Below are 27,655 nucleotides of genomic sequence, written 5' to 3' on the forward strand. Positions count from 1 at the left end.
ATTTTCAGTCTAAGCCTACAGCATTAAACCATGCGGCGAATCCACTCATGCATTAGGCACGATTGTTTACTCCGTCTGCATCTACATCATCTCCTTGAATGTGTCACTCATCTAACCCCTAGTAATTTACTTGGAGCACGTACGAAGTAATTCAATCCTCTTCGCGGACCAACTAAGCATATGAACCCAGCTCCATGTTGCCCCATTAACACGCGAGCCATCGTACGGGGCTATGGTATGAAATGTTTTCTCATAACCTTACTCCGTACTCGGTGAGAAATACAGCCACGCCTGCACGAGGCATAGGTTTAGAACGACTAGTCTCTCCCTAGGCCCAACGGCCCACCATCCTTCGGATAGTAGCAGTCCACAAACGTGACAAGATAGGAAGACTGCAGCGTGTGACTGGGCGGATCCAGTGAGGAGGGCTGCAGAAATGCAGAAAAAGTAACTTCAAGGGGATGTTCACCCAACCTCTACTAGCATCAGAAGACTTTTTGACGCCGAAGCGATGTGGTTCCACGGGCACGCAGAGACATTGCTTCATATCAAACGCATCTGGCCTGGGTGGCGCGGGTTTCCTCCCGAGTGGGACTCTTTCAACGGGCAGACCAGAACGTGGCGTAGGCTGTAGCTGCAATCCCTCGGCCTTCCGAGCCGCCAACTCGGCGATAGATACCAAGGCACAGTGAACCTAGCAAGCCACGATTAACTCAGACCACCGGCACTTTCTTGGGGTTTCATTGCCTATTATTTAAACCATGACAAAGATAGACTGTGCTATGTGCGAATAGGTCGGTGTCGGATTGGAAATCCAATTCGACCGCGAGTAGGGGCAGAGCATGGGCCACCTCGAGGGGGTACACTTAGACCTCGACTACCCACCCAACCTCCGGTTGGAATCTCCCTTCTACTCCTTACGCAGAATCAATCAATACCGAGATATTGATACTTCGTCACCCCCAGGACCCTACGGTTCGAACCAACTTCCCTGTGAAAGGAATACCAACAGTCGGCGACAATATGGGCGATCAGTGTCCACAGTCGGGCACCTGGTCACTATCTTCCAGACGTCTCCCCGCAAGCCAAGGCGGATGGTTTGCCGGGGCTATGCGGTAGCCAGCCTTCTTGCATTCACTACAGAGCTTTACATGCTTCCCAAGCACTTGGTAACCAGAGTCCCCTGTAGAGTCCGTTTCTTTCATTACACCCCTACGATTGCCAGCAAGTCCATCTATACTGGTATTGGCTTGGGCAACTCCACTGGAATCGCGTACTGCGTACTGTATAGTGCAAAATACGGTTGTTAACCCGCAACAGTTTGGTGCGCTGCCTGGCCGGAGTGCTGTCGATCTGACCTCATACGCCGCGCATGATATCCCATCGAGTGCGGATTAACGTCAAAAACGCCAAGGCCGGAACTACCCACTATTATACCCACTATTACTCCGCACTTCAATGAGTACATGACGAAACATCATTTAAACCTTTGTTTTCTTCCTTACTGTCACCACTAAAATCATCATTTTGTTTAATGCCGCGATGTCTTCTAGCGATTCCTATGCCTCCGGGGCTTCCGGGGCTTCCGTACGGAGCTGTATTATGGTTGAGCTCCTTCCTGAAGACCTCACCGTCGCTTGCACTGCCGATTGTACGCCGGAGCGGTGCGATAACAGCACAGTCCGGCCCCACGAACCCCCGGCCGTTGAACGCGGGCGGCCGGGCACCTTCAGACCCTTTGACGTACCCGCCCGGGGCCGAGGGATACGGGACCTACCGGCAGCCCCGCTTGACCTATTTCTCCAGTATGTCCCCCGGGACCTTGTTGAGCAGTGGGCGCAATGGACGAATACGGCACCGTTATTTAAGGAAGGCCCCCGGGCTAAACGGTCAAGAGTGTATGAGTGGAGAAAGACCTCTATAGAAGAGAATTACCTCTTCTTAGGAATCCCACTTTATATGGGGATTCATAATAAATCTCAAATATCAAGATACTGGTCAACTCAACAGCAAAAGGAGGATCCCATCCATCTATTCACCCGGTTTATCTCCCGGGACCGCTTCCAAAGTCTACTCCGGCAGCTACGCATCTTTTATTCCCTGGCAGCAGCATCGTCAGGGGTCTAGGAAGGCTTGTTCGCCATGTTCCTATTATAATAATACGGCAGCACTAAGATCTCGCCAGGCTCTTAGTAATACAACTGGGAATAGCCTCAAGCGGCAACGTAGGTTCACTCGGAAAGGCTGCTTAGATTGCGACGTAGCTTTATGTACCAGGGGGGATTGCTGGTACCTCTGGCATACCCAAAATCAATAGGGAATAGAGGTACTGGAAATCCTAGTTATTCATTGGTTGACTCCAGTGGCCTCGCAAGCCCCTATTGGCTCTGCCCCGCCCTTGGCGTTTTTGACGTTAATCCGCACTCCATGGGATAGAGGAAGTACTTAAAAGTGGACTTACTACGACCCTAGTCACAATAGATGTAAAAGGGGCATTTAATGCCACGCTTCGCAACAGACTCATACTCAGGCTTTGCTAATAAGGCTATCTGGAGGTATTTATCTACTTTATAAGGTCCTTTATGACCTACCGCGTGGCTACTATCAGAATAGATAAGAAACTCTCGGAGGGTTTCTCTTTACGCTACGGTCTACCATAGGGCTCCCCTACCTCCCCAGTCCTCTATATCCTATACCTAGCAGATGTGCTCCTGGATAATCCTAGGTACCGCTTTGGGTATACGGATAATATAGGGCTACTCGCGATCTCCCTAATGCTGGAAAAGAACGCTCGGATACTGGTGTTACGACCCAACATGCATGACCAAGAACAGGGCCTGCCCCGCAGGCTCGCGGCAGTTACAACACACCACATATGCAGGAGACAAGGGACACTAGGCACCCTCTCACGGAACGGAAGAACTATGGTACAAGTCACGTGATGATAAGATAAGACATGAGCGGCCATGGTGGGGCCATGAGCGCTCATGCCAAACAATGAGCGCTCACCCGATCAGAGGAACTGATCATTGACAAGGGATATGTTCAGGACCAGGACTTGTATATAGGATGGACTCGAGCCGGACTCTAGGACAGACTTTCCATAGCTCTTCAGCAATTAACTTCGTATCAGGATTAACATCCGCTTTCAGCTACTACCTTGACAAGACTACGATTGATCACCGAAGCCTTACCCACCCTTACGATTGACAGACATAGCTTCCCTGAAGCTATCCCCGACTACGATTACTGTTACCAGTTCCGCAGCCTCAACTTCTGCAAACATACCTCACTACGACTAGCTGGCCGTAACAACTGGGTAGCCCCCCAGATGCCTTTCTCAGACGTAGTTTCGAGTATCCACGTGGAGCGGAGAGCTGTGCCCACTTTTTAAAACTATGACAAGCGACTTCCTGATTCATCCCTTCGCTTAGCCATGATTCGTTACTTTCTACGGTAGGTGTTTCCGCGCCCGGGAGTCCCAATACGCAACCGAGATGGCTCTGAACGACAGCCGTTCTTTAAGCATCCATTCATCACAAAGTAGTATCCATATCATTCCTCGGTTCAGTCGACTAAGGATTCCTTCGAGCCCACTTAAGCCGCTGAAGGACAGAAAATTGTTGGGGGCGTACGTGAAGAAAGTCTTCGAGTGAATATCAAATGGCGATAGAACTCGTAAGCTTAGAGTTCCCAAACCTACCAACCTCACACATGGCAACTTGTTGGACATGCTCGTGGGCCCCCACGGTCTCTTTGATACCCACTGTCACCTAACCGAAGAGTTTCATATTTCCTTTCCCGCGTCAAGAAGTGTGGGCAGTACACACTGCTCATCTGGACCAACGAGGCAAGCAATGAGGCAATACGACTGGTATTGACGGTTGGTTGGTGATGTTGTGGTGAAGGTGAAAGGTGGCTGCGGTGGGCTGGATCAACCAGGAAGTGGATCGGGCAGCTGGTGCCTGGGGCACCAGCTACTGCCTCAGGTATCCACAGTCCCACACGAAGTCACACAAGTCACTGGCAAGTACATCGACATCGAAAGCGAGTCATTTCTTTCCAAGATACGATCCAGGCCAGGACTAACCGTGGCAGGTGCAGGTGGGTCACGTGAGGCAGCTCCTTCACATCTCGGAGCTGCCCCACCTACACCTTGCCCAGATATCCAGCCCAGCCAGCGCTCAGCTTTTCCCATCATCATCATCAGATCCAATACAGTAGTATTGCCTCCACACTAACCCACCGGCGCGTGTGGCTCTAGTGCGAAAGATTATCTGGAAATCTGATTAGATCCAATCAGGGTCATCGTGAAGCTAATGATTGACTTTTCCATGTCACATTCATCCGTCCGATGTTCGCAGTCTCGCAAGCGATGAGGTATTTTCGGTGGAAACATGATACGAAAATGAGGTTCTCGACCAAGGAAGTTGTCCGTGATTCAAATCATTGCATCTGATAGTGGGACTAGGGATGAACGTCCCGCACTTTCATTATTTTTCTGAAGCTAGATTGATACATGGGCAAATCTTTATTTTCTAATCTTCTTTGCTGGTGTAGTGGTGTTTGATATAAGTGTATGAAGAGACTCGTCAAATCACCCTTGAGTACAGTAATCTGATCCGAGAGAGAGCCTGTCACCTTTGCTCATACCAATATCGCTGTCAACTGGACGCTCTGTCCAGCACCCAACGCTGACCAATATGATCGAACCCCGTGCAGCAAAGAAATCCAAGCCACCCAATGCACGACAGCTCTTGAATGAGTGGAATGTCAAGGTATATGCGGGAGTGGTTGCTGGTGTGATTGCGGCTCTTATTATCTACCATTGGGCGCAATGGATTAGACGCAAAACATCAAAGTCGACAAGGACTGGCTCGTCTTCGCCCCTTGCCAAGGCTTCTAGGTAAGACTATCGTCAAAAATCCCTTGGCGCTCGATCAGCCCTAAAAACCAGCAGAAAGATTCGCAGCCTACTGGTTCGCAAGGTGCCGGGGTTTCCAACGGGAGGCCATGCCTTGCTGACGATTGCGTTCATCGGTGTCAATATTGTCATGTCTTTTCATCACGTTGATAAAGAAAAGATGAGCAACTTTGCTGCACGATTTGGATGGTACGATCTCGAGAAACCCTTGGTCACCCCCTCAGAGACTAACATGTTGTTTACAGGATGTCGACGGCGAACATGGCGCTCTGCGTCTTCTTCGGTCTGAAAAATACCCTCCTCGGTGTCTTGACCGGACACTCCTACGAAAGACTCAATTTCTTCCACCGTCTGGCTGGGTACGCGGCCGTACTTCAGATGCTCTTTCACGCCATCTTTTATATGGTGTACTAAGGAAGGCAGAACCGGTGGAGCACCCTACTCGAAGTGCAAAACTGGGAGGGCATTGGCGCAGGCTTGGCCATGCTCCTCCTACTCATGGGCTTGGCCAGGAATTTTGGCTATGAGTGGTTCTACGTGAGCCACATGGTGGGATTCCTGCTCGCCATTATTTTCACTGGGCTTCACAGGCCCTACTGGATATGGAAGATCCCTGTGGCAATGGTCTTCATCGCCGCAATTTGGGGGCTTGACCGTCTGATTCGAGGGTCGAGGATGCTGTACAACCTTGTCAACAACAGCGCCACCATTTACCGATTACCTGACAACGGTGTTCGTCTGGTCATCAAGAAACCTCTGTCGGGTGCTACTCCGGGCTCGCATTGCTTCGTCTGGATCCCCGGCGTTCGCCCATTCCAAACACACCCCTTCACCATTGTGTCCAACACCCCTCACGGGGGGCTGGAGTTGGTCCTCAGCTCCTATGATGGTTTCACGAAGGCCTTGCATGATCGAGCTAATACCGAGGCTGGGACAACTGTGTGGGCTTCTGTCGACGGACCCTATGGGGCATTCTCTAACCCGAAGAAACACGACAAGGTGGTCTTGATTGCCGGCGGCAGCGGGGCTACGTTCACCTTCGGGTTGGCAACGAACCTCTTACAGCACTTGGAGTCCGAATCCCATAAGCGTGTTGACTTCATCTGGGCTGTTAGAAAGAGGGGTTTGTCTAGTCTGATCATTGATAGAGGTGGAGTGGACGCTGACGTGTGTGACAGAAAATTTAGAATGGTTCACGGATCACCTTCAGTCACTGAGCCAACACGGCGCAGGGGTGAACGTGTTATTCCACATTACTCGGGAGGGCTCCGTGGCCTCCTTGAGCGAGTTGTCGGAACTAAATGTCTCATCGCCCACTTCCCTGAAGTCACCGAAGGAGAAAGTTGAAGCTCTCCTGCCAGAGCCTGGCACGGAGCAGAGCAAGGAAACTCTCCCTTCGACGGTGGCAGTTCCACAGGGAGATAGGTCGTTGGGTCTGGAGGGGCTGTGCGATATCAAGTTCGACAAATTGAGAGCTGGAGAAGCTATCACTCAAACACTGCAGTCAGCTGCGCCTGGTCAGCGGGTGTTGATAGCTGCTTGCGGTCCGCAGTCCCTGACTGAAATTGTTCAGAACGCTGCTGCACACTGCATTGCTTCTGGCGAAATCAGCATAGAAGTACACTGCGAGAACTTCGGATGGTAACGACTCGACTATATCAAATCACGGCTTGAAAAAGGAGACGGGTCAATCATGACATGGCGTTTACAGGTAGACTGATAATCGAGGCAATCAATACGACATGACATTTCTCCAGGGCGACTGCAGTACACCAAATTCTACTAGTCACTTATGGAAATAATCATTTAACCCCTGATTCTTCCGTCTTCATCTCATAGTGTACCTACTATACAGATCCCAGTGAGAGCCCTATTCTTCTCAGGTCGTATGAAACCAGCATCCGCGCGATAGATTATTACCATCTTCCGTCATGTAGCACGTGGGCAACCCGGCCAGCTTTCGAAAACACTATGGATGACTTCTAGCGTAGCAAAGAAACGGCTTCACATAATTCATGGGCTAGTCGGTACCCTGGTATGGGTCTAAATTAGCCGGTATGAGCGGAGAGCTCGGTCGTTGTGGCAGGATTGACGATCCAGACATGACAAGTGCCCCTCGTTCGGTCTCCGGGCTCCTAGGATAGCTAAATCCGAGCCCCTTGACAGCTTCCAGATTCCACATTCGAACGATCAGCTAGTACGAATACTACGTAGGCCGAGTATCTCAACAAATCGGCACCTGCCTGGGCAGATATTATGAAAAGGAACCTTGGATTGTGACGTGTGATGTGGGAAATTCAAGCTATCAATGCTACGACTGACTCCCTGAGTAGGTATTCGCTTTTGGCCCCCTGACCATTACATGAGAAACCATCTCTACTGACTACTGTACACCAATGCGTGTCTAGTCCGCGCCATTGCTTGTGATACAAATGTGGTGATTGGTGGATTCGGCTTAAATCTTTCGCCCCGAGTGTACATCACTAAACGGGGAATGTCTTTCAGCATACAGAATCTTGCCGAAGCTTGGTCGAGCTGTGGCGATATCCTTGTTTGCCAACACCCGCCCAGAACGCAGCATCTTCGCTACGAGGAGCCCAAGCCCAGCCAGCACCTCCACTAATAGGTAGATGGTAGAAGCGGAACGCAGCATAAGATGAGGTAGCGCCGATAGCGAAAGCGAACAAGATGTCGAAGCCGTGGTGTTGGGAATCGTACCATCTGGAGGCGCAGATAAAGATGCACAACGCAAACGGAACAAGGGTGAGGACCACAAGATAGACGGGTGGAGCTGCTGCTTGTTTTCGAAACGAGTTGACTTGCTCGGGGAGCCTGCCTGCCTGACCTTCTCCCGCCATGCTCTCCCCATCGATGTGCGAAGGGAAAGCAGAGTGATGGGTAGCTCCCAGGTGTACCCCCTGAAGTGCCCACGATGCGGCCACCCCAAGTTTACTCGCCAAGAAAAGCATGAGATAGATGAGCCCTGAAGCTGCGACGGACGAGTGACCGGACGGAAAGCTGCGGAACCCCTCGTCAATCACACTCTTGTCAGGGTTGGCGCAGATGTCGGTCGATACGAGCTGTCCCATGGCGACGGTGGTGGTGTTTGATATGCCACCAACAATGTACCGGGCCAAATTGTCGAGATTGGGCTGGCAGCGGGCCAAGGCATTCGGTCGAGGTTTCCCTAGAAGGTTCTTTGTTGTGCTCACGATGAACCAGGTCGTCACGACCGATAGGATGAGTCCCAGCCATCCTGCGTGCACCTCCCAAATCTTTCTACTCCAAACAAGGGACCTTGGAGTATCTCTTGGGACTGTTCCCCCAGGTACGAACAGTATGACCACTCCGAAAATCACCACTATTGGCAATGCGACGCTCAGCAGGAGCAGATTCGTCACAGATACGGTATCGTTGTAAAGCGGGAAGCTGATATCTGGGTTCTCCAGGTTGAAGGGCCGTTTTTGTGGCGACAGGTTGCCAAGCAGCAGGCCTGCCACGGCAAATGCGATGAGTAAAACCCAATCGATGGCATAGGATAGAATCAAGATAAAATTTCCATTGTCTGGCGTTTGCGATGTGTGCCGCTGGGATCCGAAATCGATGAATAAGGTCGACGGGATTCAAAGGGACCACGATTCTGGAGGTCCTCGAGGGAAATATCGAGCATTCTGTTGTCCAAGCCAAAAACGCGATGAGCTGATTGTTGTTCAAATTCATGATAATCAGGATGGAATTGGGCATTTATATATATTTGAACCCCAGAATGGCTGTGTGAGAATGTGACTTAGACCTGGATGCAGGGACAGCGCCTCTTCCCTAGATTCGCCCGGTTCAGTCGCGGTCTCGTTCCCCGCCACATGACAAGCGCACTCTACTCCAACTTCACGCAAGGTAGCTGTGGTAAATAAGGCGTAATTGCTGGCCGGCAATTACGGATTCGTTTTTGTACGACAGTAGCTTAGCAAGCTTAACAAGCTAGAATACGGCGTATTGCTAGACCAGACCAAGTGAGGCTGTGTCCTACTCTGGACAAGGTCTTAATCTTGTATCAGCCGGGGAAAGGGGCCACCACAACGGCACAGATCGTCGAGGCCTAATAATGGCCAGTGACCCCTCTGTGCTGGACGGACCTCTCATCTCCCCGACAGCGAGAGTTTTGACTTGACTACGGATACTTTATATGTCTTCTACGTTTGGTTCAAAATTCAGTACTGTCAACTCCTCCTATACTTTTGCTCCTTTCAACAACAAATACCAGACACCTCCTGGAATCGAAGCCTGCTCTAGGTACCACACACATCAATCAAGCTGATCGGCTGACGCGTCCAATAAGCCACTTCTCTTTGTGGGTTTCTGCTTATAGATGACTAGATGTGCAACTCTTACCTTTACCGATGAATGTCAGCCTGGAAAGAGTTCATGTTGCCACCAATGTCATTGGACTGGGTCAATTACCAGCTACGAGAAATCGCAAAGCAGACCCAGAATCCCAGGCTCTCTGCAGTGCCAACATTTTACTCATGTCGACGCGATGGTTACACTCGGCGCAGCAAGGCAATGACAGCGTAGGACAGCCTGTGGTCCGGTGTGTAAGAAGGTCGGTTCCCAGCCGCACCAGGTTCGGAAGTCGCAATGTCTCACGGAGCTCACTTTGTGTTGAAGTGTTCCCGGCCTCTCCCTGGTATTAAAGTCTGGTGAAGTACAGAGCAGTGTTGTTGGTGTTCAACTTTGCTTTCCAGCGAGATTGCAAATGTTCCAAAACGCATAAGTTCCACAACCGCTCGCCCCATCAGGTATCCAATGCAAAAAGCGGTAAGGGCTGGTAGGGAGTGTTCAGTTCGAGATTGCGGGTGGCTGTCCCAGGTGTGTGGGCATATTGTGTGGGAAAAGGGCAGCACGTGGTCATAGAACCACTCCTTGGCAGGGCAGTCCCGTTACCAGATCGTTCTAGTTGCTGCAAGCTCTTAGATCCTCCTTCTGAAACTCGTTTATACTTCAGAGCGGAATCTGAACATACGTTGCTGCTTTGTTCGGATGCGTTCCTGTTGAATAGCAGCCTACAACTTGGGCCATTTGTTCCTCGGCCCAGAAAATCAAATCCCCTCCTTGGTTTCCCGTCCATGCCTCCGACGTCCTCGACCCTCCACAGGCTTCCACGTTTGCAGGTCTTTGGATCCGGCCATCAGCCTCGGATTATATATCTTCTACAGTGTACATGTATCGCCGATACTCATCAATGGCGTCACTTGAATCCTGTTGCTAATTTCGTATTCTAGCAGATTTCGTCGTGGACAACAGAACACAGAAACGGTCCATCTCTTCACTGCGCGGCCACTCTATGCTACACGACTGCCCATCTTAGATCTGTTTCGACAGTAAACAGACCTGGTCATCGAACCTCGAATATCGAGCCTGCTCCGTCATACCCGTCACGTCGTAAAACATCACCGTTAACTATGGCACCGCCATAGCCGTCTCCGTTGTTCGTACGAAAGAATGCTTGGCCCGACTTCGGTTATGTCCCTTCATTCAATGCCAAAGGCAGAAAGTGTGAGGTAAACCTCCGAGGCCAAGCTGTTGCTACGACGGTTGGAACAGAACTATTGGGTTCGTTTCCGTAGAGAAGAGCGGTAATAGAGCTTCGACACGACGATAGATCGCCAATATTTTCCGTGTTATACCCTTAGACAAACACAACAGCTCCGGAAAGTCAACGATCTTTCTTCGATCTTCATATGGACTTGAGCTACTAGTGTAGCCTGGGTGATCGATCGAGGCATTTTGAACCCCATGGAACATCTTGCCCTCCCTCATGCCCCATGCCAAATTTTCAATGAGAAGAAACCATTCAAAACCTCACGGTCCAGATGCAGGCAATTATCCATCATGATATGATCCTGGCAAAGCGTTTGCCAAAAGAATTACTTCGTGGTGCACGGAAGAAACTCGACGCAACGTTCTCGATTCTCCGTTTTGGGAAACGTATTTCCTAATGTTTTGATTGGAAGGTCAGTGATCATAAAGTCGTTCCGCCGCCGTCGACCTAGCATACGTCTTCACTCTTAGGGGGTCAGCGAGGCCTATCGGTCTATTGCCGAGTCGATCCGGTTCCCCCATCCTTCTCCTTTGTTTGATGTCGACATGTCGGCACAGATTACTTCTCTTGCTATCATGTTTCCCACAAGATATGACCACTGGCACGTATAGACCAAGATTCGATTCAAGGATGTGAGAGAATTGCAACAGAGTAAGATTGTTGACGATACATGTACCTTACCTGGCATGTGCCTCTGGAAAGGGTGCGCATGTCCAGAGCATTCGCAACCTACCTGATCCTACTCCAAAGCTGGTTGGTTTATAAATCGCAATGTTTCTGGACCTGGAGTTTGATGAAAATTGACGGTAATGACCGTGATGTGCTCAGAAAGTTCTACAGCAACGTCAAACTCAGTGATTTTATGTGCGGTCAATGTCTTCACAAGTGTTCCCAGTGTCAAGCAATCATGCCCATCATCAAACAGCGTTTGATAGATCGGGATCGAGTCCTAATTGAGCACTTCCAGTGTCAGCGTGCCTTTTTCAACCTAGGATTATGTCAGAATTCCGATATCTGCCCATAATATCGGCTCGCTAGCCTCTAGATCGGGTACCTATATCGTTAAGCACAGCTGTACCGATGACAAATGGGCAAGACAATGCTTCATACTGAAGCATCACAGACACGCTTCTTCTCTTACAGATTAGATTGTAAGTCTTCTCAGAGGGCATCGCGATGTCAGTCATCTCGTTTGAGCGTTGAAGCCGCGCACCTACTCCTTCCGGCCTGGGGTCACGAGGCAGCTACTTACGATGGACCCCGCCACGTCTTCGACTAACCAATACCTTCGTACGACGGCAGTGTTCTATTATATTGTAACCTATTCTAGGCATATCTACAATACTTTTGGGTCGTTTCTAATCAGACCGTTGCTTGAGCGACATAGATTCGCCGGTATGCTGCGGCTTCTGCGACATGGAGCTTCCATCACTCTGCACAAGAGGTCTCACAGCTGATGACTATCAAATGATTTTGAGCCTGGTTTATACCTCATCCGTTCCAACATGTATCCTACGTATGCTAAGTATGCTCAGAGGATCCGAATGCCCCTTTCCCAGCTGTTGATGAATGATGCTGTTTTGCAAAAGCTCTTCTCCATTGTGAATGGCTTCTTTGGCAGTTACGCCGCCAGGCACTTGAGATGCGTGCTTCCAGCTTCGAAAGAAGCTCATCCTCGGCCAACTTACAGACCAAGCTTCCAGAGAGTTTGGTAGCCGGTTCAAAAGGTTCACGAGCCTCATCTCGGCAAGATCCTCAGCGGCATGACTCGAGCCGGGCTTAAGCCTCTTTGCTGGAGAAAATTTGCCTTGCGTCTTATCAGATGAGTTTGCGAGACCGATGCCAATCGGGGAGCCCCATTGCCCTAACTCTAACTTGACGTCTATCTCAGTGGTTCACTCAACAACTCATAGCTGCCAAGCTGTCACGAATCAGCATATAGAGTAGCTCATGGAAATCGGGATCTCAACTGTGGTCTAATCAACTATGGAAAAGGGGAAAAGGGAAGCCCTCGAGGGAGCCCCTTTTGTATGCCCATACCCCTGTCTACCCCTTATCTCTACCCCTGAGATATCCACTACTATACCTCTTTCGTAACACAAGCCAAGCCCTCAGGAACCGTCCAGCTTGGCATATCTGAATGCCTAGTTTGATATAGTAAGAGCTAGAAGCCAAATACATTGAATGGGGGCACTGTGGTCCTATTGAAGACACCGCTCCTAGAAGGGATGTTGTATAAGTACGTCTTGGATGCTCTCAGGAAGGACAGCATATGTGTGATCTCCGAATCAACTTTCATAATCCATCCCAGGTGTCAACAATGTTAACTATTGTCGTTTTCTTCTTGTAAGAGTGCCCTATCTCAAGTATATCAAAGCAAACAACGCTAAAGCATTTTGAAGCACCCTCGCGACGGGGACCCTCGCCCAGCAGGAGATCAGCTGTTTCTGCCGCGAACAGGCATCCAAGAAAGTCCGCGTTGACTGGACGACCTCTGCATGCCACGACCAAGGATATATGAGTAAGTCAACCCCCGAATATCATCACACTGGAAAAAGAGTGCTAAAATAAGGAACAGAAGGCGATGCTGTAAGCCTTCGACCAAATACGCCCTCTGCTACCCCAGCTCTACCCTTTACTAATAGTACTTTGTTTCCTCACACAGTGCATTATCGTATCTGACCCCGTGCGAAACAACGATTTCCAAAACGACTGCTTCGAGACCAATGGATTGCAAACTGCTGAGTGCGGCCCATGAGCCGACTCGACTCCCAGAGAACATATCGTAGAAGGACATCTGAGAAAGGCCGAAATTTTGTAGATACATGACTGAGATATTCTGACTATCTGTGACTAGCCAGGAGATGAATTGAACCGATGGACCGAAGGGGTTCAACATTCATACGAACTTTCATATCGGCCCGGATCGTGACGTCCTCAATGACGACCAGGTTGAAGAAAACATGAAGCTTACAGCGCCAAAGGTAGTCCTGATCGAGAAGGGTTGGGCTAGTTCACAGCCTCAAGAGTAAACTCCTTCACCACAACTGAGCCCCCGAGAGACTTCGTAGCATAGTTAAACACCGCGAAACGGAATGCTAGGAAGAACTGCCACCTGTTGTGGAGGGGGTAGTCCGGTCCAAGTTGAGTGAAGTTCTCTCCATCGAGGCTGTACAGCAGCTGACTCGGGTTATCCGCCTCAACTCCAAAGGTCGGTTGGACGTCTGCAACTATGCGCAGGTAGATGTCTGCAGAACCGTTGGCAACCCCTGACAGTTCGACTTCAGACTCGGCGGCGGTGGCCACGATCGTGCCATTGGAGGTGGTCTGCCAGCCCGTACTCTCCGACAAGATGAGATCATGAACCGCAACGAGCTTCAAAATATCGCCTTCCTTCCGGAAACCAATGTAAGCAGACTCGTCGCGGAAGATCGAGATGCCAGTTACATCGCCATCGACCATGGTGCCGAGATTCAGTCGGAACGTGCCGCTGCTCTTGGGCCCCTGAATTCTGTGGGCAAGAGTATTTCTCGCTCTATACAAATCGTCTGTGATGGTGGCTGTGTGTAATGTAAGGCCGTCAGAACCGAGCTCCCACGCCGAGTTGTCAGGGTTGTGGTTAAAAGCCCATTCGGCCGAGAGAACAGAGCTATCGAAGTTGTCGGTATAGGCCCCAGCTGCCTTCACCTTCTTTTCCGTCTGGATGGGCATCGGGTAAGTTTCGCCCCATCCCCCGGCCTCATCCGTAACAATATGAGGCCAGCCATCTTCGTCCCATGTCAACGGTGCCAGAACTGGAATGCGGCCACTCGGATACGCGTCTAAGAATGACATGTACCACCAGTCACCATCGGGGGTATCTACAATGCCACCCTGATGAGGTGTTCCGGAGTTCGGGATCGGAGAAACCATTCTATCGAGAACAGTGCGATTTGTGTAAGGACCCCATGGGTTATCTGCTTTCAAGACATGCTGGCCATCGGCGGGCTTGGTCAACCAGATGTAGTAGCTGGAACCGATGTGATAGAATCTTGCTCCTTCCAAGTACCGCACTGGATCAACCCACACGACCTAGAAGAGAAGTTAGTGATGCTCTCCGCATGTTCGAAAGTTCAATTGAAGCTTACCTCATTCCTGACTGGCTGCAGTCCATCAGGTGAGAGTTGAGCAACGCTGATATTGTATCTTCCGTATGCAACATACATAGTGTCATCTTCGTCAACAAGGACACCCAAGTCGTAGAAGCACTCGTCTATGGGCGTTTGAGCAGTCCAGGGCCCTGCCGGGTCGCTCGCGGTGAAGATCCATGTCTTCATTCCGCCGGACTGGATGCATCCGTACCAGTAAAACATCCCATTGCTTTCCCGGTACTTCAAGGAAGAAGCCCAGATACCTCCTACATAGGCACTCGTACTACCATTCAGGTAATACTCTTCTCCGAAGATGAGCTCGGGCACTGAGTGTCCCACATACTCCCAGTCGACAAGGTTGTAACTTTTGAGCACGGGAGCTCCCGGGGAGTAATGCATCGTTGAAGCTGTGTAATAGTATGTGTCGTCAACGCGAATGACCTCCAGGTCAGCCAGATCCTGCCATAGGACAGGATTCGTGAACGTGGTATCCTGGGCCAGGGCAGAGGTCGCCGCCAGCGCCAGAGCTGAAAGGAGGGAGAGCATCATGTTCGTGACTGATCTAGAACACCACTGATCGATATCATAGTCTTAGAGAAGACTACAGTTGTGATAAGCTTATTATTATAGTACCCGAAGCTAGTTCATCGCGGCTCCTCTCACAACCAGATAATGACTCTCCTCCTACCTTCTGACATGAGCCGACTTGGATGATTACACAATGCCGAGAAACGTTCACTTGCGCGCAAATAAGGCGATCGCATGAGTTTCAATCCCGGGCCAGATCATTCCTGCAATTGGTGCGCAACAACTAAGTTGGGGTTGATCTGGGGCGGCTAAAAGCGGAGGCTGGGGATGCAACTGATGAGATGAGGGGAACGGACGGAGATTCTCCAGCATCGTGCGGGGAAGCGGGCCACCATCATGATCGTCCAGACACACTGATCGGATGAAATGCATGCTTAGCCACGTTTTCTCGAGCGGCAGGTGATGGCAGGAGGCCGCAACGATAGGTCCTGGGGTTGATTGATGATTTGTCTCTTCATGATATGAGGATTTGCTTGCGTGGTGGTATCGTCAGGTGTATTCCCCGCCTTACCCACAAAGACACTAGATAGTAGATACAGGTACGGAGCAGCCTTCGGGCCTGCTGACCGGGTCAACACTCATGACCAAGTACATGAGACGGCGTGTCCTACGTGAGGCTACTCAGAATGATATCGCGATTTCAGGACTAGAGCATAAGAAAGGACCATCAAGACGGTCATGGATTGGGACCAGAATTGCAATCGTTGATCAGGTTTCATTAACTCCCAGGGAACGTCAATGCCGACCAAATTCAACTGTTCTTTGCCTTACCTCAAAGGTTGGCTCTCTTCATTTTCCTAGTAACTTCTAAGCGTTATCGCTTTTACAGCTGCTAAGCGCGCGGTTGCCTTCGAGTTTGCGAGTCATAGTTTAGAAGGGGGTGAGAATTTGACATTGTTTTTCATAGGCCAAGTCATGCCTTGTCGTGGCCCGCAATAGCCTTTGAAAACAACAAGAAGTGGTCCTAAGACCCATCATCACGTGCTCTATCAAGTTGATGGTCTAATATAAGGTAGTCAAGAGAGCAGTGAGTTCATCCAAAAGCCCAGGCCGGGCAAGCACTATCAATAGCATGTAGTTAAGGCTGAGCGAAGAAAGTCCCAGGAGAATGAAGTCATTGATCGAAGGCCAGACACGCATGAGAGTCTGCTGACGAGCTTCCAATTGTCTTCATCACGAACATTCGTTCCAGCGATGTATTATTCGTTTCCTGAAAGAGTAGCTCATCCAAGACTATCGTCTTGTGGGCATGAAAGAACTTGCTCTTTGCAGCTTGAGCGTAGAGGCCATATCGAATACGATCCGACTAAGGAGACGCATTTCCTTAAGTCGCCTCCGATACGAAAATAACCCTTTCCAAAGCTTCTAGGCGAGTCCATCCGATCCAGCGAATCCTCGGCAGAGACGGCGGCACCGCTCATAACATAGACGATGTACCGTTGGGTGAAAAGCTTGACAGCATCTCGACTCCGCAGAAACTCTCAAAAATAGACCGCCGAGCTTGACGCGCCCCGCAATCATGAGGGCATTCACGCCAAGACCGTATGACTGACAGCAACATGCCGGCGAAATCGATGGATTGCAATATGTGTATGGCAAGGCTTTGAGTGCAGAAATGGGAAGTCTGGTCCTGTTGGTATTTCCTATCACAGGGAAGTTGGTTCGAACCGTAGGGTCCTGGGGGTGACGAAGTATCAATATCTCTGTATTGATTGATTCTGCGTAAGGAGTAGAAGGGAGATTTCAACCGGAGGTTGGGTGAACCGTCGAGGTGTAATTGTACCCTCTCGAGGTGGCCCCTGCTCTGCCCTTACTCACGGTCGAATTGGGCTTCCAATCCGACAGGTCCGCTTTTGCCTCCTATGCGACCCCTTTACGGACAACACGAGGTTGCATTTCGGTTGTGGCTACCGCTCACCTGGGTCTTCATCAAGTCTGTGGGAACGGTGTCCTAGTAATAATAGTCAACACCGCCTCAAGGTCACTTCACTGCGAACTGATCGGAAAGCCCGGGGCTCCTTGGGAGCATAACGTGGCTTTGGGGCACGTGGATCCCTCCGCGATCTCCACACGGAGTCTAAGTTCACCAATCCGAGACCGACCTGGGAAACACCCAGAAGATAGTCGGTGGAAAGTGGAGAGGTCGTCCACAGTGTTCACGACATGCAAAGGAATCTCCCACTTTCGAATGAACAAGCAACTGTCGAAGTCAAACTACATGTACCATTATCGGAAGTTCATCCAATGATTGAAGTACTCGGAAAGTGAGCAGAAATGCTCAGACTGACAATTTCGATGCAAACGGTCGGTGCCAGGCTGCGAGAGATGAGACGATGGCTCGGACGGTGAGGGTGGGGTGACCTTAAATGAGGCTCAAACCTTGATTGATTGCTCCGGCTATATACTCCGCGTGATAACCCGTCAACGTTGGATCGCGAACACGGAGCCAACCGATACTTCTCCTATTTCAGGAGACTTCAGGCTGTGAAGCACTTTTCTCGAGTAGAAGTCTTCTCATGGAATTTTGCTTCGACACGCGTCACTGTTACCACTTCTGAAGACCTCACGTTAGTAATATCAATGCTCGGCCATCGCCAGCTCGGAGGCGCCAAAGTGGTGAAGCTGACGACAGCCACGTCACTAAATGAAAAGTTAAAATTGAATGGGAGGGATATTGAGTGAATTCATATTGAGATTTTAGAAACATCGTCTTGACCTCCCGGCAATCGCAGCAGAGTTGCGAGGGCCTCCCCAGACCCAACGTCCGGCACGAGTCAATCAAGGGGCCACGATCTCCAGAAATTTAGGTTTACTTGCTTGGCTTGCTATGAACATGATCATGCCCGAGTCCTCCGAGTGACCCAAGCCCATGGCTCGGGAAATACGTCTCCCTCACAGCGCGAACTCGCTGCTCGCAACCGCCTCGTTTACTGTCGCTTGTTGTCTCGCGCCTTGACACACTGCGAATTAGCCTGAACAAAACACGGAGAGCTTCATCACACAGCCCCTCCATGAACAAGCCCCTAACCAATATGCCCCCACAAACAGACACTGCCGTTGCCAAGTGCTCCCTCATGGGATTCAGAATGCTAGCGTCCGAACTGTTGGTTCCCTCTTCTCTCAGGGGCTGTCGAATTTTCATATAAGTAGGGCAAGAGATCGTTGGATGCTACAGACCTTTTAGGAAATCATCATCAGCACCCAGCTCTTCGATCCAGTCTTTCGTTATACAAACACAATCGTTTCGATACTACCAACTTCCATTCCTTCGCTAAGCTTCAATAATCTTGATTCTTCCAAATCAGTCAACATGCAGTTCACTTCCACCCTTTTCTCCGTCCTCGCCGTTGCCGGCCTGGCAGCTGCCCTTCCTGTAAGCTGACTCGATCTCCTGCACTTCTTGAAACCGTACTCGAACTTTGAACGGCCTTTCAACAACGCCATAAGCAAATATGAACTCAAACTAACAACCCGACAGCAGGCAACTCCCACGACCACGGCCTCGGCCACGGCCACCCCTACCTGCTCTCCCGGCCCCACTATCGACTACACCGTCGTCTCCAACGATACCCTCACCATCATCTCCCAGAAGTACAGCTCCGGCATCTGCAATATCGCCGACGCCAGCAAGCTCACCAACCCCAACTACATTGCCCTCGGCCAGGTCCTCAAGGTCCCAACCTACGTCTGCAACCCCGACAACACCTCCTGCTTGTCCAAGCCCGGCACCGGCACCTGTGTTAAGGGCGGCCCAGCCACCTACACCATCGTTTCTGGCGACACCTTCTTCATCGTTGCCGAGCGCTTCGGCCTCGATGTCAACGCTCTCCAAGCTGTCAACCAGGGTGTCGACCCTCTTCTGCTTCAAGTTGGCGATGTTATCAACATTCCTGTCTGTTAAGTAACTTTAAGGTTAGGGGGTCAATGCGATTGTCTTGCGAGATGAACATTGGGTTGATCAAAGGTACCTATTGGGTAGACATTTCTGTGCCTGGATTTGACTCGTAGAGTTTTATAGATGGTAGCTCACTGCATCAAAACTGAACTGGATACAATCATGCGACCATTCTCGTCCACTTAACATGCATGTGTAGTATCACAACGTCAAGACTAAGAGCAATTGAGCACCCACCCGGACCGTACTTTCTAATTCTGCTAGCACGCACAAGGAAGGGAACATTGAAGTTTACATGCCCGCGGTTCCAACCATCCGCGATTGGGATACACAGTTGAGAAGTTCAACTCTTCCCGGTCTGATGATAATACAAGTTGAGCAAGTTCAATTCACTCCAGAATAGGTGAAATCATAGCACAAACAAAAGTCTTTGAATTTCCACTCCATACATTAAGGTTAGTACTACTCGAAACCATGAGACATCAAATGATATGCAACCCATGTTCATACAAGTACATGTAGATAGTCCCGCATTTCTCGACAAGGTACATGTACTTCTTTGTGAAAACATCTCTCCACAGATCACTGGTTGTAGTACATGTAAATATCCTTGATCTTGAAATCCGCCTGGGTGGCGGGGGGGCCGGCACTCCAGCCCTTGTCACCGTTGGACCAGTTGTTGAACACCCAGGGACCAGTGGCGGTGGGCACATCGCCAGTCGTGGTCCATACCTGGACGCCGTCAACGTACCAGGTTACACGGCCAGGAGTCCAGTCGAGACGGTACTCGTGCTCGGTGTTAGTCGGGCTGGCAGGGGGAGAGATGGCGTTGTATGTCTTGATGCCGTCGCCATCGGTATCCTGGTTGGTGAGCCAGAGCTTGCGAGTTCCCTGGTTGCTAAGGGAAGCCGCATCGGAAAGCCACTCGATGTCGGTCTCTTGGGTATCACTCTGATAGAAGAACGCTCCTATGGGGTTTTGTTAGCATGGATTTGCAACTCGACTGTAAATGCGCGACTTACCATTGCAGACTCCCGCTGGCTCACTGAAGATAGCGACAGTACGAACTGAAGCGTACTTGACGTTGAATGTTGTGGAAACCTCGGCAGAGCTGTAAGGCATCGCTGTCTGACCACCCGGAACCTTCAGGTTCATGTACCCGCCGCCGACAACGACATTAGCAGCATCGAAGCGATGGGTAGGTGGGTCAGAAATGTTCCAGGTGCTCTTGTAGAGGTTGCTGGGAAGGGTAGTGCCACTTGCAAAGTTGAAAATCTGGCGCTTGGCATATGCGTAGCCGTCAACGACGTATTGACCATTTGTAACAGTCGGTGCAGGAGACCGGGTCAAAGCAAGAACTGGGGGGATTGCCGCGAGGGCAGATGCGATGAATGAGGAGCGCATTGTGACGAGGATTGAACTATGAGGCTAGAGATTTAAGTCCGGATGTCTTGGGCATCTCTCATATCTTTTCTTGCTGGGAGAAGCACTGGATTACTTATAGTCTTCACAAACGGCATATAATGTTCATCGTGAGGTCTAGCCGGGCCTCAGGGCCTGGGCACGTCATGATCTATTACTCGATGATGAGGACGCAACGTTGCCTGAATCCTGTCACGTAAGTCCATTGATTCTCCGATCTCCCCTGCATGGTCACCGAGGACCTTCTTGAAGGAAGGCGAGGGGATCCGAGGAGACGAATGACGCTCTCACGAACTAACAGGGTCATGGAGGGGGGTTGCGCACACTCTGAAGGGATGAAAATTGGAAATCACTCAAGGCTCAGCGCAGCCAAGAAGAAGTGGCCCCTCCTAACCACCAATCGTTATATCCCGCTGCGAAACATGGAGCACACCACTTCAGACCAGCTCACACAGTTTTCTCAGTGCCAAGTCCGACTTCCAAGGGTCTTCGAGGCTAGAATTAGGCTGACGGATGTGGCGTTGTCATGCAGGTGCGAAGTTGGACATCTCCCTTGGCTGGATCGTCTCGGAGTTTCCATTTGATAGGTATTACCGGGTTCTAGGGAAGCTTTCACCTTTCACTCCCTTGATGTTGCCACTGGCCGAGAAACAGTCCGCGCTTGACCGCCATCACAACCTTAATCAGGGCGAGTAGTGAGACATTCTAGATCTTGCATCCGATGGCGGTAAGCTGCAGCGATGGCGAGAGCCTAACGTGCACGAGGATAGACCCACGGGGTGACGGGTTGATGAAGGATTACACATGCGCCGGTCGATGGCGACACTTTCACTCTAAGGATCGGCTCCCCGGTCTCTCGGACTAGAGGCCCGCAGCCGCTCCCTTGACGGGCTCTCCCGCCCCGCTGCCGGGGTTACACGCGTTTACCGACTGGTCTGCGCAGTAATTCATCTCACGTCAGTGCAGGTACCCCGGACTCTATCTGACCACCCCTGATATGTCGGTCAGTCATGTTGCTATTTGATTTATTGGAAGAACCACATGTTGAAAGGTTACGGCTGACGAATCGTAGCATTCCTCACCTCATTCACACATGAAGACAAGTTATCGATGATGCTCCGACGGTCTGGGACACGAGTGGATGGTCACATTGCATCAAATCCTAAGACTTGGGCCATGGAACGCATGGGTAAGATGGGATGAACTGACACCAAGTGAAATAGGAAGGTGGGGGACAGAGACAATCGTCTTGTCTCGCTTCTTTGCGAGCTCGCCTAACTGGCCGAACCAGCTGCAAGGTGGTGGGCAAGAAAATCACTCGGTCAGCCTCAGCCTGCAGCAAATGTGACAGAGTCGATAAATGTGACTACTGTCTCGGATTCTATGATGTAAAAGCCTCAAATCTTGAGTCCAGGCCATGATGTGCACTTTCACCAAAGAGTGGTTCGACTGAAGTAGGTTGCTTAGGATTCATGCAGGATGGTGCAGCTGGAAGGCCGGCTGGGCCGCCGAAGAAATCCACTTCACTTGGCAAAATGCGACATGAGGCTCCTCGAAGGATTAATGTCATAAGTGTCAGATCAGCAATACGAGTAGTTCGGCGAAGAACCCCAAATTGAGATATGAGGCCCTAATTTTCACGTCTCGAAGCGGAACTCTGTCTACTTATTCTGAACTGGTACCAAATCTTCATACTCTATAGCGCTTCAACTATTTGGAAGAGACTCTCTTAGGTCAAACGTGATAAAGGCTGCTGGGCTAATCGTCTATGGTGCGTCTTGTTGTAATTCTCGAGGTTGATGCTCATGGTGGAGACTTTGGTGTCATCATCGCACGATCTACCAACTTATGCTAAAGAAACCATGCTGAACATATCTCTTGTCGCCTTTTTCGTAGGCAATGATGCTTTGGGACTGATGCCTCAACTGTTTACGGCCTTGATGGTCCGTAAGAATGCAGGTTGTTGTAGTGGCCTCCCCACGAAGAAATACGAAATTTACATCAGTCATGTTTGATCTGTCAGTAATAGATTCCATATTGAGAGACCCCCAGCCCAGTCTTCGGCCATTTATGCGCCATTATTAACGCTATCATAGGATTCCTGAAACAATCAAAGCTGCTATCCTCGCCGTCGGACTTTTTGCGTATGCCCACTAGTTGCAGCCCGGAATAGCCCTCTCGCTCTAGGCGGAAGGCTCGCGGGCAGCAATCTGGTCCCAGATAGCCGCTAGAGCAGCATGCTGCTGCTGGAGAGCAAGCGCGTCTTGGCGAGTAATGATGGCAGGGACGAGACCCTGTGTCACTGTCTCATTGTTGGAGGCGCCGGGTCCTCCCTTCTTGGCGTCCCGTTTCGCCTTGGCTTTAAGGTTCTCGGCTCTGGTCTGGGAAGCAGCCTCTGCCCGGAGACGACCCAGTGCCCTTACGGCGCTATGGTTGTGGGAGTTGGCCATATTGAGATCTGGTTCGGCCTGAGCTGCTGCTATGAGGGCGTTGTAGTCGGCCCAGGCCGCCCTCACGTTGTCGTCGATGGGGTCGCAGCGCGCCTTCCTGGTGGGGTCCGCGCATGCGAAGCAGCGGACAGCGGCGCCGCGGAGACAGTCGCGGCAGGGTTCGACCGCCTCGGGGAGGCGAGCTTTCGCGAGGTGATTGACGCAAGGAAGGCAGGGGTTTGGGCGCACGGCACCGGGGCGGTTGAGGGCTGGGGCGGCCGGGCCGGCGGGCTCAGAGGTAGACGCGGCGGCGGAGATTTTGCGGCGCTTGCGCGGGCGATCAGCGGCGGCCGAAGTGTCGGAGTCGTCGGTCTCAGCCGGGAGATTCACGGCGAAAGAGGCGATATTTATTTCTTCGTCTGCGGGGGCCGAATTACCGTCGGCGATGGAAGAGCGTGCCCCGATGTCCGAGGCTGGAGACTCCGTGGCAGAGTTTTCCGTACGAATACCCGCATGGGAAACAGCACGTCGCGTTGAGCCAGACCGTAGCTCCCGTACCCTTTCGTAGGCCATTCTATCAATGACTTGTGGGTACTAAATCTTACTCGAAGGTATGCATATGCTCATTCATGTCTTGATGACGCAGACTTCATACCTCTGAAAGTTTATAGAATGGAGTAGGCAGAAACTGGGCCTGCTAATGAGTGGAGCAAAAAATGTCGCCCGCCCACCTCCTGGACTTGACGACTTGAACACGAATTACTACTTTCACGAATCATCCAATTGAAATGGCTGACTGACTAATAGCTTGTTCGATTTACGAATGGGTTGTATTAGTAGGGCTTCTACTTGACGTGGTTCGAAGCTTATGCTTTTCCCTTACAACCAGCTGTTGCCAAAGGTCATCCATTATCCGTCCTAAATAGGTATATCAAATAATGACACACAGAGCGTAGGCTACTGCATCAGAAAGACGGTCGTCCTGAATTGAGTCTATATGATGCGTCGTAATCGAGTACCATTAATAGGCCCTCGTTTATCCACCTTGAAGCTAGGAGCTTTAAGTGACTTCCCCTTCTAGGTACTTCCAACGGGCCCACCACTAGCGCCTATTGCGCACTGTTCCTCGAGCCAAATGGCTCCTGGGAGCTGGCACATACTTCAGCTTCTTCTTGTGGCCGGTTGCCACGGGCGTGACCTGCCTCTGAGCTGTTTGAAGAAGTGCTTGCCGGGCTGCCCTTGCTGCCGTCTCGCCAGTGCCGTCCTCTGAAATGATGGAAAGAGGGCGGTGGGCAATGTATGGCGGAGGATTGTAGCTGACGGGCCATACTGCGGCATGCGAGTGGTTTCTCCCAGTGACCAAGTATAAGTGCTTGCCCCCGTTAACCAGTGTTTTTGAAGAATCTGAGCGGCTGCTGGCTTCGCTTCGCGAAGGGCTTCGGGAGCTGGATCGACTGGAGCCGGGACTCGGTGTGTTGAACCACGACCCCGAAGAATACTCATTCATGGGAGTGCCGCTATAGCGGGATGAGGAGGCACTGGGGCTGGAACCCCGAGAGCTCGACTGGCTGGAAGGAACGGGCTTTCGCTTGATCTCGAATGTTGGGTGCTCGCTTTTAAGATGGAGATCCCACTGATCACCATACTTCTCTCGATAGGCGGTTTCGAGGAAGTCGCTGTAAACAGCTTTCTCTCGCATTCTCTCTTCCGCCATAGTTTGCGTAAGATGGAGAAGCCGTTGATTTTCCTGCTCGATCGGGGTCGAATTTGTCGGAGGGCCATTGGTAGTCGGATCCAAGGGGGCATGTTGTTGGATGACTATGGCTGGGGAGTAATACAGCATAGGTCCTTGCATATGGTTGTATGCTTCAGATATAGGTTGAGTTTTTCCTGTTCCGATACGACGGTTTTTGATGGATGCTAGAAGTCCCATGATGGCGTTTGTTGAAGAATTGATCTGAAGATATGATAATGATAGAATGAGTGATTGAAGTGGTTGTCCGAGAGACTGAGTGTGGGCTGGATGTAGTTGACGATTGAAGGATGAAGGAGATCGTAGTGGGAAGAAGGGTAGGGGAGCACGCAAATAGAGCATGGAGCAATATCCTTCGGAGATAGATAGATCAATAATGGTTCCATTAGGCGTATGGATCGACTTTGATTTCATACTATCCCCACCTGGATTAGAACGAATCACTTTACAGTACCAGGCGTCAAAGTTTGAGGCTTAATTTTACATAGCATCTGGGGAACCACAATCAAAGGAAATTCAGGACTAAGCCCCGAGCCATGAATGGCGGCGTTTAAGCAAGTGAGCAGGACGTTCGTTTACACTTTCCATGGGGTGTCTTAGCACCTGATTTCTATCAAAGCTTGGCTCCAGCCTCGCGCTTGACAAGTGCCCTTAGATCCTTGCGCAAAATCTTTCCCGAGGGGCTCTTTGGGATGGCATCGATGAAAATGACGCCACCACGAAGCTTCTTGTAACTTGCAACCTGATCTGCCACCCACTTCTGGATTTCTTCGGAAGAAATCTGTTTCTTATCGGCGACCACGTAGGCCCTAAAGGGGGCTGTTAGTATACCAATCTGTGGTGGCCGATGGAGTGCTACAAGTTGCGTACCTTGGGAGTTCGGTGCCTTCGCCGTCGACGCCAATTACTGCTGCATCTTGGATCTTCGGGTGCGTGACCAGCAATGCTTCAAGTTCGGCTGGTGCCACCTGGAATCCGTTGTACTTGATGAGTTCCTGAAGATGGTCAGCTGTGGCTCCCTTCGAGGCATCACCGATACCATGAATCAAATATTACGAACCTTTTTCCGATCAACGAAGTAGAATTTTCCATCCTTGAAAGACAAGCGGTCACCCGTGCAGAACCAGCCATCGACAAACGCCTCCTTGTTGGCCTTATCATTCTTGTAGTACCCCTTGGTGATGATTGGCCCGCGGCACCACATCTCCCCAGGTTGTCCGACCTCGACGTCCTTCCCCTCATCATCGACCAGGCGAGCCTCGCAGTTGGCTACAATCATGGAGACGCTGCCAGTGTCGTCTGTGAGGTGGCGTGGGAGGATCGTGAACCCACCGGTCGTTTCGCTAAGACCCCACGTCTGACCGAGGATCGCTTTCCCCTTGCCCATTTTTCGCTGTGCTTCGGCTTGGGTTTCTCCTCCCAGGGCAGCAGCTCCCGTGAAGGCAAACTCCACGGTGTCGAGGTGATCCTTTACCAACGGGGATTTCGCAATCATGAGATAGATGGGCGGTACGCTGAAGAACGAGGTGATTTTGTACTTTTTCGCGTAGTCCAGGAATTCCACAAAGTTGAACTTCTTCATCCAGTAGACGATGCCGCCCATGAAGGTCTGATTGACGATGTAGGCCTGGAGACCAGATATATGAGCCGCCGGCAGATGCGCGAGCGTGATGTACTCAATCTTTGGGTGCGTCTTGTAATATTCTATCGTCGGCGTTGAAATGAACATGGTCTGCGCAATCATGTTTGCGTGAGAAATTTTGACTGCCTTGGGGATACCAGTGGTGCCACTGCTGTAAATGTAACAGCCTACAGTGTTCTCGAGTCGCGTTTGGTCCGTCACCCGTTCCCAGTCGAGCTCGTGCGTCGAGAGAGGGACTCGCTTATCCGTCTTGGCCTCGAACAGCTGGAACTCGTGGCTATCGCCAATGTAGAGAATCCGGTCATCGGGGAGTCCTGCTGCTGACCCACCAGCAGCGGCTAGTGCCTTGAGATCGGGGCTGCAGATGACCATCTTGCTCTCGGTGAGATTGATCTGGCGCGCAACCTCTGGCGGGGTGGAGGAGGGCGTTGACGCCGCGACGGTGCCGCCCGCTGCCATGATGCCGTAGAAGACGGTGGGTGCCATGTAGTGGCCTGTGAAGATGACCTGCACGACATCGCCTTTGTTGATGCCATACTGGTGCCGGAGGGTATGGCCGAGCTGTTTGAGAGCCTTTACAAGGCGGGATTTGGTGATTGATCTGGATGGATCTGCCGCGTCGGCGTGAAGGACTGTGTCATCGCGCAGCCGTTCGTTTGGTGAGTCTGCTCGATGTCAGTACATGCATTTGGTAAAGGGCCGAGCTCGGCAATGTGTTGGGGTTTGCGTGACGATGAGACTCACCAAACAGGAATGTGAGGAGGTCGACTTTGGGAAGATCAATGTGATCTGGGGACTTGTAAATCGTCTGGCCGCCCCGCTTCTCCACAACGGTACCCATCTTGAGGGTCGTTGAGTTTGTCAAATCTGGAAGCTATCGTGTTGTTGATTATCCTCGTAGAATTCCCGCTCTCTAATATGCGTAAACGGGTTGTGTAGAGCTCTACTGTAGTTCAGCTTGCCGTGTCCACGGAACAAAAGTAAAGGAGAGAGATAACAAAGATGGAGATGAGGAGCTTGAAGAAGGTTAAATTGGAGTCAAGGTCGTAGACGTTGGGGGAAGTGATAGTCAGAGGTCAATGCACGCGGAATGAATTACTACTCAATAAATTAGACGTGAAGAAGTGAGCAATTGGAGAATAGGTAGCTGACCGAGAAAAGAGAACATTGTGTGAATCGAGCAGCTAGCTTTCCCCGCATTGCATCTGTTATCAAGATCCCGGGCCCGTCTCATGCACCGAAGCCGTGGCAAGCCGCTGGTTCCAGAGTCCCC

The 27,655-nt window shown here is 50.9% G+C and overlaps 8 protein-coding genes across 8 annotated transcripts; 3 read left to right on the forward strand and 5 right to left on the reverse strand.

Moving 5' to 3' along the window:
* Positions 1 to 4,615: 4,615 nt before the first annotated feature.
* Positions 4,616 to 6,569, forward strand: BDP81DRAFT_499262 (ferric reductase NAD binding domain-containing protein; the record flags this gene model as incomplete). The annotated part of the gene is made up of 5 exons (XM_060595479.1): positions 4,616 to 4,906; positions 4,961 to 5,113; positions 5,170 to 5,273; positions 5,340 to 6,047; positions 6,103 to 6,569. Exons 1-5 carry the CDS (start codon positions 4,704 to 4,706, stop codon positions 6,567 to 6,569), a joined length of 1,635 nt encoding a protein of 544 aa, XP_060441517.1. The 5' UTR covers positions 4,616 to 4,703.
* Positions 6,570 to 7,425: 856 nt separating this feature from the next.
* On the reverse strand, positions 7,426 to 8,594 carry BDP81DRAFT_464016 (PAP2 superfamily-domain-containing protein; the record flags this gene model as incomplete). Its single annotated transcript, XM_060594101.1, has 2 exons — positions 7,426 to 8,489; positions 8,558 to 8,594. 2 exons carry the CDS (start codon positions 8,592 to 8,594, stop codon positions 7,426 to 7,428), a joined length of 1,101 nt encoding a protein of 366 aa, XP_060441518.1.
* A 4,249-nt stretch (positions 8,595 to 12,843) lies between these two features.
* On the forward strand, positions 12,844 to 13,281 carry BDP81DRAFT_397800 (uncharacterized protein; the record flags this gene model as incomplete). The annotated part of the gene is made up of 4 exons (XM_060588375.1): positions 12,844 to 12,869; positions 12,926 to 13,044; positions 13,102 to 13,112; positions 13,189 to 13,281. 4 exons carry the CDS (start codon positions 12,844 to 12,846, stop codon positions 13,279 to 13,281), a joined length of 249 nt encoding a protein of 82 aa, XP_060441519.1.
* Positions 13,282 to 13,532: 251 nt separating this feature from the next.
* Positions 13,533 to 15,202, reverse strand: BDP81DRAFT_397801 (glycosyl hydrolase; the record flags this gene model as incomplete). Its single annotated transcript, XM_060588376.1, has 2 exons — positions 13,533 to 14,594; positions 14,651 to 15,202. 2 exons carry the CDS (start codon positions 15,200 to 15,202, stop codon positions 13,533 to 13,535), a joined length of 1,614 nt encoding a protein of 537 aa, XP_060441520.1.
* Positions 15,203 to 18,551: 3,349 nt separating this feature from the next.
* On the forward strand, positions 18,552 to 19,142 carry BDP81DRAFT_328296 (uncharacterized protein; the record flags this gene model as incomplete). Its single annotated transcript, XM_060585200.1, has 2 exons — positions 18,552 to 18,614; positions 18,720 to 19,142. 2 exons carry the CDS (start codon positions 18,552 to 18,554, stop codon positions 19,140 to 19,142), a joined length of 486 nt encoding a protein of 161 aa, XP_060441521.1.
* Positions 19,143 to 19,584: 442 nt separating this feature from the next.
* Positions 19,585 to 20,593, reverse strand: BDP81DRAFT_381522 (concanavalin A-like lectin/glucanase domain-containing protein). Its single transcript, XM_060586889.1, has 2 exons — positions 20,159 to 20,593; positions 19,585 to 20,104 (listed from the first exon to the last, which is right to left on the reverse strand). The coding sequence occupies exons 1-2, from the start codon at positions 20,538 to 20,540 to the stop codon at positions 19,719 to 19,721; spliced, it is 768 nt and encodes a 255-aa protein (XP_060441522.1). The 5' UTR covers positions 20,541 to 20,593; the 3' UTR covers positions 19,585 to 19,718.
* Positions 20,594 to 22,741: 2,148 nt separating this feature from the next.
* On the reverse strand, positions 22,742 to 24,701 carry BDP81DRAFT_397804 (uncharacterized protein; the record flags this gene model as incomplete). Its single annotated transcript, XM_060588377.1, has 2 exons — positions 22,742 to 23,561; positions 24,148 to 24,701. 2 exons carry the CDS (start codon positions 24,699 to 24,701, stop codon positions 22,742 to 22,744), a joined length of 1,374 nt encoding a protein of 457 aa, XP_060441523.1.
* A 417-nt stretch (positions 24,702 to 25,118) lies between these two features.
* BDP81DRAFT_97894 (AMP-binding enzyme) lies at positions 25,119 to 27,537 on the reverse strand. Its single transcript, XM_060596546.1, has 4 exons — positions 27,127 to 27,537; positions 25,801 to 27,047; positions 25,611 to 25,735; positions 25,119 to 25,549 (listed from the first exon to the last, which is right to left on the reverse strand). The coding sequence occupies exons 1-4, from the start codon at positions 27,221 to 27,223 to the stop codon at positions 25,354 to 25,356; spliced, it is 1,665 nt and encodes a 554-aa protein (XP_060441524.1). The 5' UTR covers positions 27,224 to 27,537; the 3' UTR covers positions 25,119 to 25,353.
* Between the last annotated feature and the right edge of the window lie 118 nt (positions 27,538 to 27,655).

This window comes from Colletotrichum phormii, assembly GCF_030913505.1.
Source record: "Colletotrichum phormii strain CBS 102054 chromosome Unknown BDP81scaffold_20, whole genome shotgun sequence".
NCBI lineage: Eukaryota > Fungi > Ascomycota > Sordariomycetes > Glomerellales > Glomerellaceae > Colletotrichum > Colletotrichum phormii.

Bases quoted from the DNA above. Each gene is read 5' to 3' on its own strand.
- BDP81DRAFT_381522 (XM_060586889.1), bottom strand. From the start codon at position 20,540: ATGCGCTCCTCATTCATCGCATCTGCCCTCGCGGCAATCCCCCCAGTT. The intron at 20,105-20,158 runs GTAAGTCGCGCA...AAAACCCCATAG, and splicing joins GCCAGCGGGAGTCTGCAATG to GAGCGTTCTTCTATCAGAGT.
- BDP81DRAFT_97894 (XM_060596546.1), bottom strand. From the start codon at position 27,223: ATGGGTACCGTTGTGGAGAAGCGGGGCGGCCAGACGATTTACAAGTCC. The intron at 27,048-27,126 runs GTGAGTCTCATC...GACATCGAGCAG, and splicing joins CCTCCTCACATTCCTGTTTG to ACTCACCAAACGAACGGCTG. The intron at 25,550-25,610 runs GTACGCAACTTG...AGCCCCCTTTAG, and splicing joins GAAGGCACCGAACTCCCAAG to GGCCTACGTGGTCGCCGATA.